A 13237-nucleotide genomic window follows, 5' to 3' on the forward strand; every position below is an offset into this window, starting at 1 on the left:
GTGGTCTTCTCATCAGGCCATGACTTACTGAAACTTCAAAAATTCACAACTTTAGAACGACTGTCCGATTTTCCTTGAACTTTGATTAATTTGTTAGGTTGCATTCTCTCAATTCACATATATATGAAGGTGAACTTGTCCTTTTTATAAGGTGAAGGATATATAGCAGGGTACTGTGTTGAAATAATTATTGTTTGATAATTCCTATTTCATCCGAGGCGTAGATCAAAAGAGACCAAAGTCAACCCAAAAGGGGGGGGGGGGGGGTGAAAAGGGTGAGGGAATTTATCGTCTTTAGTTACACTCAGTCAAGGATAAGGTAAATCTCATCTTAATCCTATTGTTGAAATGTGATCATGCTGACTATTTATACAGGGAAGTGGTCGATGTCCGGCAAAATACCGACTTACAGTTTACATAAAGCCACTTGCGTCCCTATACGTAGACCTTTGCTATCTTCGTTAATCTCCATCAAGCATCTTAATTTTCAAAAACAATAATAATAATAATAGACAGTGCTTATATAGCCCATTACACAAAGGGATAATGTCCCTATGTGTCCAATAGTACAGCAATCACCGAAACCAAAAAGGAAGCATATCATATCTAAACTAAATCTCTTCCCAAAATAATTCTCCCTGAAGTTATACCCTTCCTTACCATTATGCTACTATGAACTACCCCAAAACAAGAAAATAACATCTCCAAAGTCTCATCAACCCATCCTTTTTAACCCACACAGACATCCCGTCCCCCTCGGTTCCCAGTCAAAAGAGAACAAAGCAAATTAAAAAAGACAAAACAAAACAAAACAAAACGCGCGCGCACACACACACACACACACACACACACACACACACGTCTAATATATAACATCATCTTTGCTATATTGCAAAGATGTTTAGATAATATCTGTATAGTGTGACATAGTATCATCCTAAAACTTAAAAGGAGGATATATCGGGGAAGATATAGGCCTAATATCAACACTTGATCTAAAACCTTTGGGCGAACGTATAGAATATCACTAATATCCTGGCCTTATCACTTGATTTCATAAATTATCATTATAATTAAAAAAAAAGTGACCCTTTCCTCCACATAAGGCAGACAACTTTGAGTTTACAAGTGCAAGTTTCATAACCAATGTTACCCAACCCACGCAGGGGAAAAGCCTGGCCGGTGGGTCCGGTTCATGTGTAATACCCACACGGAAGTGTGTGGAAAATTGTCCCGGAAATTTAGGGATAATATCAGGAACTTTACAGTTCTATCTTACGCATACCGTTGTCGGAGTATAGAGCGCGATTTGCACGTATAGGGACAGCGCATTGCGTGTCATTCCTTCGTGAGCTGTGAGCGTGTGTGTGTTTTTACCCAATATTCTTATAAAAAAGCGGATGTTATCCAACGGAATTACAATGTTTTGACAAATGGCAGAGACAGGAACAACAGCATTAACAAAGAGGAACATTTTGAATTAGATGGACCAGAAACAAGACGTCTACTAGTATCTATATGCAGATGAATATAAATCATCCTACATAATCCCATAGAACTAGCACTGTCAATCTGGAACACTGTATATATAAGGTATAGTTACACTTTGGTTATGTGCTGACAAGTACCCCAAGGAAAAAAAAAATGTTGTTTTTTTCAATTCGTGAGAACTGATTTTTGTGGAAAAAGTCCTTCGATAAAAGGTGTGTTTTGTAGACATAAATACAAATATGATTACATGCGCTTGATCATGATTTTGCCTTTCTACAGACTTATTACGGTAAGAAGATGATCCAGGGCAATGTCAGGAGTTAAGTTTTCATTGTTGTTGAGAACGGCTGGCTCGGTGAATGAACATGTTGATTTCTAAATGTTTTAATTCTTTTATTCTGGATAATTATCTTGAAAATAGTTTATCACGAATCGTGATCTATACAATCAAAGCTTTGAAAATATATCCAGAAAAGAGCCCCTCAGATAAAGAAAATATAAAACATTTAGAACAGCAGCGTGGATAACATTTTGCGCAATGGAAAGCAAAGATGAAAATAATGCTTAAAAGAAAGCAAAAGTCAGGTATAGACAACGTCTTCGAGCTCAAAGAAAACAACAACTTTCAAAACAAGGCTTGTGTTGTTGTTGTATTGTCCGCAAAATGTCATCTGCACAATAATTATATTCCCTCGGCATTGCTCCTAGAAAGAATCTCCTTTCCCTGTTCCTTCCTATTTTGCTCTTTTATTCATTTACTATGGCTTTCACATTTTCTCTGTGGAAAAAAAATCAGTATTGTCATTAAAAAAAGTATTATGAAAATTTATCATGTTCTGTCTCTTGCTGTAAGGCAGACAAAAATAAAACTTTAGAACAGCTCTTCCACAAAAAAAAAAAGCATTTCGTAATCAAGACTACTCAGTATGTGTCATGGTACCAAAGTCTTGAATACCTTCTCTGATGACGTCACTTTAGCCCAGCTCCTTCATCATTTTAGAAAGTAGATTAAACCTTCATTGTTTAAAAAAAAAGTTACGACAAAGAAACCATTTCATCTGATTTTACCAACAAGATTGTCTCTCCATCCCCTGGCGTTCAGGCAGATTGAGATTCAGTTCTACAGGTCTATATAGGTCCTATACCTTTTCCTCACCCCTGAATTAGAGAAGTACTTAAACACGATAATTCATTACCTTATCTTTTCTTTTCTTCAGATGTTTTTTCTTCAATTGTTTAGTATTAGTAACATTAGCAAATAATGAATGTCTTTATCTTTACGGATGATTTATGTTTCACAAAGTTTATCCTAATTTTAGGGCGCATTCACCTGAAGGCGCCTACTTACTATAAATATACAAGCATTTCTTATATGGCTCCGTCATACGCTTTCAGCAGCTCTCGCATGCATCATCGCATCTTCTTATGTAGCTTTCTTTCAAAAGATTTCGGAAGATTTTTTTTTGTCTTTTTAAATGTCGTTTTGTCCAGTGATATGTTTTGTAACTCAGTTTGATTCAATTCATTTCAATTAATACGTCATCATAATCATTTAGGTCATTAAGATTGTCATTTGAAGCGTCCAGCTGAAGCTATTTCTTTATTCAAAAACCTCCTACTGTCCTCGGCTTTGGATCAATTTTCGGTTCACATATGTCCATCGTGTTCATTTCAATAATCTTTCTTTAAAGGGATGGTACAGTATTGGTGGAGATGAGGATTGGGGTTTTTACTTTTAGATATCAAGAAAACATTTGGGAAATAGTACAGAGCATACCATTCTAAGAGGAATTCAAAGTTTATTTGATAAATATTGGTTTTGGAATGGTTGAGATATCCTGAGCCATTTCAAAACCAATTTTCATCAAATAAATGTTGATTTCCACTTGGAATTACATGCTCTTTCATATTTCATGAGAGGTTCTTCATTATCTCATCCAAAAATGTTAGAAACCTGAAGTTAGGTCTCAGCCAAAACTATACAATCCCTTTAACGCTTTTATGCACACCACGGGGGTACAAAGCCCTCCCCTTATTAGCGCAGTCCCGGAACTGCCACCCCCCTGTCAGGACGATGTAGAGAAAGTAATGCGAGGCAGAGAGAAAGAAGAGAGAGGGAGAGGAGGGGAGGGAGGGGGGTGGAGGGAGGGGGTTGGGAGAAGGAAAATGCGTCGCGGCAGTGTTCGTTCAGATGTCAGTTCAAATAAACTGTTACTGATACCATGGACGTAGGTCCATGCTGATACATACAGAAAATTCGGGAAAACCAGGGAGGTACCACCTCCCTGGAAAAACCGAGGAGCTGCCGGTAAAAGGGTAAACAGCCCCTTCAGACAGCTGTGGATTATCATGGCACATAAGTACCGCTGCAATCAAGATGAGTAGGCTAATGTTACATTTTTGGCACCGCTGCGCTGCCACCAGAAAAAAAAGAAAGACAAATATACAGGTCAGAAGGAAAAAACACGAAACTAAAGGAGGGAGGTCGAAGAAAATATAGTGAGCTTTGATATATTACATAGTACATGTACATAATAAATCATGTATTTTTGTGTTTGAGTGTGTGTGTGTAATCTGATCAAGCAATCTGATCAAGTTGATCAAGACTTTTTTTTTCCTTTTTAAGAGTTATACTTCATCTGATATATTTATGTATAGGGCCTATAGCGTGTGCTCTGCAGAAAAAAAAAAGAAGGAAGTTATGTTGAAAAAGTGATGTAGTAGCACAGTTTCTTATTTTTGTATGTGTGTAATAAGGCACATTTGGATTGGCTTGATTAGGCTGATCAAAATAGCTTTTTCTGAGAGTTATGCAGAATTTCATGTCATTTTTCTTATAAAATTAACATGGTATGATTTGGAAAAAAACCCAAATATATTGTACTGTTATGCTTGAAAAAATGATTCAGCAGCATAAGAAAGAAGAATACAGCTGCTTTTTTGCTGCTGTTGGTAATATTAATTTCATTGCTAATATGGATTTGATATTGAAATGAAACTCAAATAAAGAATATTATAAAACAAAAAAAGTGTGTGCGTGTGTGTGTGTGTGTGTGTGTGTGTGTGTGTGTGTGTGTGTGTGTGTGTATTACGGCACGGGCTTCGAATTTTCAGAGATAACTTTTTACGGAGGTTGACGATCGGGATATACAATAATAATACACACTTTGTAAGCGTTGGGTAATTGGGGCGCATTGATCCTTGGCCAACATAAAGTAAATCCATTCTTAATACTACGTAAAGGCTGGATATATAGTTTTCTTCCATGCAGATTGATAGGAACTTTACAAGTATTTGAGTCCAGATTATACCAAAACAAGATGAAACTGTAGTCTGCCCTTGACTACAGGTCATTGACATTAGCAATATGAATACCACTGGGCAGGATACGGACATGGTCTGAGAGTAACTTGAGTAGAAACCTTCCTCTCTTCCGACCCCCCCCCCCCCCCTTTCATGACCGAAGGGAGTGAGAAAATGGTGTGAAGACACACTGCACTCAGTGAATCCTCTATGCACATTTTAGAATTATGTGATTTGTATAAACATTGCTGGTACACAAGATTCGTTGATATTGTCCCCCTGTCCTGTTAATGAGCGAACGCGATCCCGATTGGCTTTCCTTCCTTTAAAGGGATGATACAGTTTCGGTTGAAATTGGCTTGAGATTTTCAACGATTTTTTGTTGTTGTTGTGATGATTATTTTGTGATAATGAGAAACCTCTACTGAAATATGAAAGAGCATACTTTATAATTCTCCTAAGAGGATTTCAAAGTTTACTTGATGAAAATTGGTTTTCAAATTAAAGTTTAAATTCAAATTCAAGTGAAATTTTGTTTCCAATAACACATGGCTGAGATATCCAAAACAAAGCAATCTTTATAAAAGATGGTACTCACTTTTTGTTAGGATTGTCTTGTTTTACTCTGTTTTTGGATATCTCAACTAGGCACTTTGAAACCGATTTTTATCAAATAAAGTTTGAATTACTCTTAGAATTGTATGCTTTTTTCATAATTTCATGAAGTGGTTGGTAAGTATCTCGAAAAAAGTTAAGAGCTGAATTCTCACCTCAACCAATACTATACCATCCCTTTAAACCTTCACCCGTTTTTTTCAGCGTGAACGTGCAATGAGGAAAATGGTACATAGAGAGAGTTGAGAGCAGCTATAGTAGTATGCAAACTGTGGATCGATTCCGCTTGTCAACATGGTTATTATTCTTTAAAAGAAGAAGATGAAGGTAAAGCATCACTCAGTATCAGACAGATGATAAAACTTACCTGCTCCCGGAAGACAGATGAACATTAGGAGTATTAAGCACGTGATGCAGGCGGCAGACGAGGCCATTGTTTTGTCCTCTTCCTATAACAATGAACGAATGAGCACTTGGAGCTGGAAGAAAATCATAGGCAGTTTAACGATCATTGGTCCTGATCCTGCTTAACAAAGTGAAGTATGTTCGATCAGAGTCCAAGCTGAGGTGAAAGTGAGCGAGAAGCAGTACACATTTTGTTTCCTTCTAAGCTGTTGTCTGTTGTTGAGTTTCGTTTTTCTCTTTTGCGCGCCGCGGTAAATCGTTTTCCGTTTCCGGTGGACACAAACTATGACAATTTGACGACACTACGGAGGTTGAAGCTATATAGCGTGATACATAATAGGGTCGTACACATGTGCGCATACAAGGCCGCCAGAGCAGGAAAAAAAAAACGAGGAATTGATAACAAAGTCCGTATTGGTCTGTGGCTGGCTAGATGACTTTCTGCCATAGAAAGACAACGTGTCGGCCTTCCAGGATCTAACTGGTGGGCGGGGAAACTACAACAGATTGTCAATCAGAGTGATTGACAACCTGCCTACCAGCAACCTTTCCGTCCCATTGACCTATCACGCGGTTCGTTTCATGCTCTGTGAAATTTGTGTCATAAGAAGTATAGTCATCGAAATGTTAAGAGAAGAGGAATCAATTAATACAGAGAAAACGCTCAGAGAAAAACAACAACAACAACAACAACACAAACAACCAAAATATTATTAAAGGAAAGTAGAGTGCACGCGTTTGTGTTCATTAATTACGTGTACGTATGTATGTGTGTCAGTGGTTACGTTAACATGACATTGTTTTGCTCCTGCGACAGTTGCTCCCATTAGATATCTGCACACTAAGCCAATCATAAATTCTACCCACAATAACCCTAATCCTTATCCTCACATCAAACTAAACCTAAACCCCTATCGCAACCCTAACCCTAAGTCCTTGGAGAAAATAAGACCGGAGCAACTGTTTCAGGAGCAAAATAATGTCGTGTCGCCATCGTATCAGGGGAATTACTGAGTACCCCAGAGGACAATTACCCCTTCCCCCCCCCCCCCAAAAAAAAAAAGACCGGTTAGTGACTATAGGGTTAGGTTTGGGGTTAGAGTTTGGGTTAGGGTTAGGATTAGGTTCAGAATTGGGATTAGCGTATGGCCAGGGGAAGGGTTTGGGGTAATTGTCCAGGGGGTAATTGCCCTAGACCTTATCATCACCACTGTCATTTGATTTGTATTCACCTCTCTCCATCCCCCTCTCTCTCCCTCTATTTCTATTTGTCTATCTATCCATCCATCTATCTATTTATGTATCTGTCTATATATTCTATCATATCTATCTATCTATCTATCTATCTATTTATCTATCTATCTATTTATCTATCTATCTATCTATCTATATTTATCTGTCTATCTATCTGTCTATCTATCTGTCTATCTATCTTTCTATCTGTCTGTCTATATATCTATATATACATGTACTTATCTATCTTTCTATTCCTATCTATCTATCTGTCTATCTATCTATCTAGCTACCCATCTATCTAGTATCTATCTATCTATCTATCTGTCTGTTTATCTATCTATCTACCTATCTATCTGTATATATATCTGTCTGTCTATCTATCTATTTATCTAACCATCCATCTATCTGTCTGTCTGTCTGTCTGTCTGTCTATCTATCTATTTATTTATCTGTCTGTCTGTCTATCTCTCTGTCTATCTGTCCATGCTCAGAAGTATGATGAACAGAAAAAACGCAAAATGGGAAAAAAATATTTGCTAGCTGAAGGAAAGATCGACGGGATTAAAACGCACCTTCTTAACAGAAAGACCAAATCGCAGTAAAGAGTGTAAAGAAAGTGGGAGAAAGTATAGGACGAAGTCTTGCACTAAGGGATGGATATTAGACTAACGACTGAACTGGATGAAAACCTGATATTTAACAACACTTAGTAAATGTTGATTTAGTTTGAGAAAGACGTGCAGTGTTTATAAAAATGTTCTTTTTAGTAACAACCATGCTTTATACATAATGTAGTAAAATAACACAGCTATGATGATTTTTAGTGAGTAAAAGTTTTAGTTCCTTAATCCCCCACTAAAAACATACACAGAAGTATGTGCAAAAGGGAAGCCAAATCACTGCCAAACCAACCTGTCTTTGGTTTATCGAAATGAATATTATCCTCTTTGTGCATTTTTGAGACGCTGGTCCTAAGAATTTCATGATGTCCATGACGACAACGAACGGGCACGACTTGTCACAAGAGGGCGGCAGTGAGTTCACTAAAAAAATCGTAGATGACTTTTTCATGGGTTAGCCCATTATTACCTGCAACGTTTAATATAGTCGTGCTTTCTCAGTAAATCCAGTACTAATGTTGGACAATCAAAATCATTTTGCTGCTTTATAGGCGCTGTATATTTTACTCTAGAATTAAAAAAAAAATGAGCTGCTTTCCCCTTTCACACAATTTTCTGTACAAAGTAAAAAAGAGATAGAGATGGAGACAGAATGATAAAAAAACAGAGAGATATACCGGAGAAGGAGAAAGGGGAGAGAGAGAGAGGGGGAGGGGGGGGGGGGAGGGGGAGGGGGAGAGCGAGAAGAGGTGCAGATATTATAGGCAACTGCGTTTATTTTGGTCTGCGTTTCGGCAATTTCGGTCTGCATTCATGCAAGGAGGTTCAAGAGCTGGAGTTTCAACTAGCTGTATAATGATTATTCGAGAGATGCACACAAAAATTCCTTAGGTGCATTTATGCCTTTGATGATAGGGCTTTTATGCTGCCATTTATTCGAGCAATCTGAAGATCCATATTAACTCTTATGTCAGGTATATTTTGTTTGTTTGTTTTTTTGTATTGAATGAAATGAAATTTTACCGAATGATAAAACATATAAAACAAAAGTCAATCCCGTCCAGAAATTATGCGCAAAAGTGTAAATCAGAGCTGTATGTTGGGAAAGTGTTTAAAACTGTAACCTTATAAAAGCCGATTTTATCACTGATATGGTGTGGTCTTCAAATATAATTCTCTGCAAATTGCTATTTCACATTATTGTTCAGACAAGTCCAGTCAAGGGATTTTGATATTTTTTTGTTACATCGCACAATTTCGATTCGTGCCATGATGTCTCCCACTCATTCATAGGGATTCTTTTGAGAGTCATGTGGCAGGTCATTATGCAAAGAAACACAACATCAATGCAATGTAGTAACAAAGAAAAATACGTGAAGTTGACAATACTACGCATCACAAAAGCAAAGTAAACAATGAAAATTGAATTGAAACTAAAGTTGCAGGAAATGGAGGAGACATGCTAAAAAGCTAAGCTTGTATTTTGCAGTCTCCTCGTGGACAAAAAGACTAAATAACATAAAAAAGCAATTAGCTAGACATAATATATCGGTGTACAACACAACAGACCTATACATATAAACAAACAAACAAACAAACAGACGGACAAGCAAACACAAGCAACTTCTCTTGTAAAAAGAAAGATAAGAGAGAAACACGAATCTATCGTTTTTCTATCTGCGTGGCAGATCCAGTTTGGTACTTATTTCATGTGGTTGCATCGAATTTAGGATCAAAGGGAATATGGCTTTTATGACTCTGTCTCTTGGACCTCGATGCTTTCTTCATGACGGTACTAGTAGATAAAGTAATGACATTGGTACGTTTTGAACCTGAGAATTACTTTATTTTTAGATTTGCCGTGTGGGTTCTTGGCAAACAAAGTAAGAGCAACATCCTTGGAATCTTCAAATGACTTTATTGTGCTTTGATGGAAGTTTGCTTAAACTTGAGCAAGCAACATCAAGAGCTATAGTTCCGTTTTGCCGTCTTGACACTTGAGTTTTTTCTTCTATTTCTTACATAAAATTTTATGGTTGTTATACAACACAAAACTCTTGGCCAAGATTTTTCAGTTGACATATTCCGCAATGACAACGACTTGGTCGCCAAAAGTGAATGTTCGAAGGTATAAAGAAGACTTTTGGGGAAAACCGACTCCATCGGAAATCAGAGACGCCGGTAGATTTGGTGTCTTTTCCTGTTATTCTCCAATCTTTTCGATCATTATACAGCTCCATAAAGTCAGTTTCTTTCACTTTGATACTTCCCCATTTGTTTGCTCTGTACCGGTCATCTGCTGGGATCAGGGAATTAGCAAAGCTTCAGAAATTCAACTGTGTGCCTTCGTATACTGTCAAATTTACACAACGGACCAAAAGGTTTGCTTCGTGTTGACTCCTTGCAATTTTCTGTCGGTAAACCGAGAACGAGATAATGCAGTCTTCTCCATATATGAAGAAATATGTCTCTTATCTGCCTGCTCGACAAACAAACAAACAAACAAACAAACAAACAAACATATAAACAAACAAACAAACACACACACACACACACACACACACACACACACACACACACACACACACACACACACACACACACACACACACACACACACACACACACAAACAACAAACATAACAGAACAGCATTTTTGGAAAATGTGTTGTTTGGGGGTCATTTTGCTGTCATCCCGCGATGGTGATGAAACAGACCATTGCGTCAATCTTGTCGATCAATCTACACGAGTCCTCGCTATAATATTTTATTCATAGAATAACTCTGCGTGTTTCCCTTCACATCCGCAACCCACTTAGCACTGCTCAGACTGTTCTAGTAAGGTAGCGCTCCTGGTATCCGAGGATCAGGGGGTCAGTGGTATTAATAGCCCCCCTCCCCCTTCGACAGGAATAATCTTCCGACTGAACCCGCGGAATCATGGGTTTGTTGCATTTTTTTTAATTAGAATATACTATATGCAAATATTATTTCCTCGATCTTTGTATTCGATGTGGGTAATTCCATAAATGAGGCACCAACTTGTGACATGCTTATTTTGACAATAAAATATAGATTATATATACAGTAAAATCAGGAAAAAAAGCTTTTTGTTGAACAGAGGTTTAAAAAAAAATCATATTTAGTAAGTCCCTTCAAAAGTGATTGAAAACGAACACGCTAAACTATCATTTTGTATGCCGACTTGCTTCATTTTAGTTTAGGATGTTCGTTTTCTCTCACTTTTGAAGGGGCTTAGGAAATATGATTTTTTAAACCTATATTCAACAAAAGGCTAATTTTCTGATTTTACTGTATATATAATCTGTCATATATGAAAGTTCTGCGTCGGTGTGTAGTAAATAGATATCAAGTGTAAAAACAGTCGTATAAACACCGCAGGAGCCAAAAAATTGGACTGACGTTTCGGTCAAAGACCTTCATCAGAGTCAAAAAAAGACAGAGGTACCACAAAGACCTTTGATAAAGGTCTTTGACCGAAACGTCAGTCCAATTTTTTTGGCTCCTGCGGTGTTTACACGACTGTTTTTACACTTGATATCTATATATACACACATACATATAAGCATACTTTTTTTGGAAGAGTAAGGGGCAGTCCCCAACCCCCACAGAATGAGAAAAAGTATTACAGATTTCGCTATAATTATCTCCACCCCTAACACAAACTTATGGTATCCACATGCAAATATCTGACTTTTGTGGAAGCTTTTTAAATTTTGAAAGTATAAGACATGGAATTCACTGAATCAACTACTTTAGCTCAAACCCCACAAAATTATGTCACTTCCAAGCATCTTAACTTGTCTGAAAATTAAAGCACCTGACCATCTTCCTTAAACAGAAATGAAATCCAACTGAACATGTGGATTGAGTGAATGTATCAATATAAGTAGAAGACATTAGCGAGAGCTTGAGATATAACGATATAAAGAAAATACAAAGAAAATTCAACATATTTTCACTTTTCTCGTATAATAAAAGTACGCTTGACCTACCTCTTTCAGAATGCAGGGGAAAAGATATAACCCTTAACATACATCAGTGACAAGTCGAAGAAGTCTGCACTTTCTTCAAACAAGGCAAGTGCCAAATTGTGTCTCGCCCATTCGTGTAGAAGAAATTAATGTTTTTCTAACTCCCAGAAGTTCATTGACCCCGCCTATGACTTTTGACCTTGTGGTGACCTTTAACTCCCCAAGGGACATTTACAGCCAAGTATGGTCACAAACGGACATATGGATCAAAGTTATGAGACATAATCGAAACGCGCCGTTAAAACTTAACATTGGGCCCTAAAAGTTCGTTTACCCCTGTCTGTGAGCTTTGAGCTTGTGGTGAACTTCAACTCCCCAAGGGACATCTACCATCCAAGTTTGGTCACAAACGGACGTAGGGATCAAAGGTTATGAGCCATAATTGAAACGCGCCATAAAAACTTAACATTGGGCCCTAAAAGTTCGTTGACCCCTGTCTGTGACCTTTGACCTTGTGATGACTTTCAACTCCCCAAGGGACATCTACCATCCAAGTTTGGTTACAAACGGATACAGGGATCAAAAGTTATGAGCCATAATTGAAACGCACCGTTAAAACTTAACATTGGGCCCTAAATTTCATTGACCCCTGCCTGTGACCTTTGACCTTGAAGTGACCTTCATGTTTCGTAAAATGTGTAACTTTGTATAACCACTCTTCCCTCCAAGTTTGATTGAAACTGAAGTGCTTAGTAGAGAGTTATTCAATTTTTTGTAGCGTTACGGACGGACGACGGATGGACGGACGACGGACGGACAGACGCCGCAGGCGATCCCTTATAGTCTCCTCGCACCTCCGGTGGGCTTGACAAAAATGAAATTTTGTGAAATTCACTTTATATTCTTCTTATGTCATCCTGACCATACATCATACACTGTAGTAGTGTTCTCATCCTGCACTGACTGCACAGATACTTTAAAAATTGCTAACTTTTGAACGCATTGTCCGATTTCCCCCCACTTTTACTGATGTGTGTTCTACTAATATTGCTGCATTCACTCAATTCACATGTTTATGGAGGTGGACTTGCCCTTTAAAATTGTTAAAGTTTCTATATTTCCATCCCTGGATGAGAAGACTACTACAGATTGTGATGTCACGTGGAAAAGATATCAAGAAAATGTAACAAAAATTCCACAAAATTTCATTATTTTGATGAAAAGTGCACATTCCCTTGCCAATTATTACTGAATGTTACAGGTAGTATCATTCTTCTCCCTGATTTCTGAAGAGGCGAGTCATGTGCTCTTTCATTGTGCTAGGAAATTGAAAATATGTTGCCTTTTTATGTTTTCATTGTATTATTACTGTTTTCCATAAGCGATGTGATGTCACAGACTGTAGTATGTAATCTTCTCACCCAGCTATGGTGGCACCAAAACTTTGAAAATTAATTTCATTTGAACAGATCATCTGATTTTCCTCAAAATTTCAGTGTTCTACTAATATTATTGCATTTACTCAATCCATGTGTATGATTATAGGGTTTATTTCCCCTTTAATTGTCGCTG

At 37.6% G+C, this 13237-nt stretch overlaps 1 protein-coding gene across 1 annotated transcript in view; it reads right to left on the reverse strand.

The window, feature by feature from the left end:
- Positions 1-6196, reverse strand: part of LOC139730271 (uncharacterized) — an 83369-nt gene extending 77173 nt beyond the window's left edge. Inside the window, exon 1 of the mRNA XM_071641150.1 lies at positions 5777-6196. Within this exon, the coding sequence (XP_071497251.1) occupies positions 5777-5843 (67 nt within the window). The 5' untranslated portion in view covers positions 5844-6196. The remainder of the gene's footprint in view (positions 1-5776) is intronic.
- Between the last annotated feature and the right edge of the window lie 7041 nt (positions 6197-13237).

This window comes from Diadema antillarum, unplaced genomic scaffold (genome assembly GCF_040938485.1).
Source record: "Diadema antillarum isolate AM-2024a unplaced genomic scaffold, OU_Dant_1.0 seq00000300_RagTag, whole genome shotgun sequence".
NCBI classification, from domain to species: domain Eukaryota; kingdom Metazoa; phylum Echinodermata; class Echinoidea; order Diadematoida; family Diadematidae; genus Diadema; species Diadema antillarum.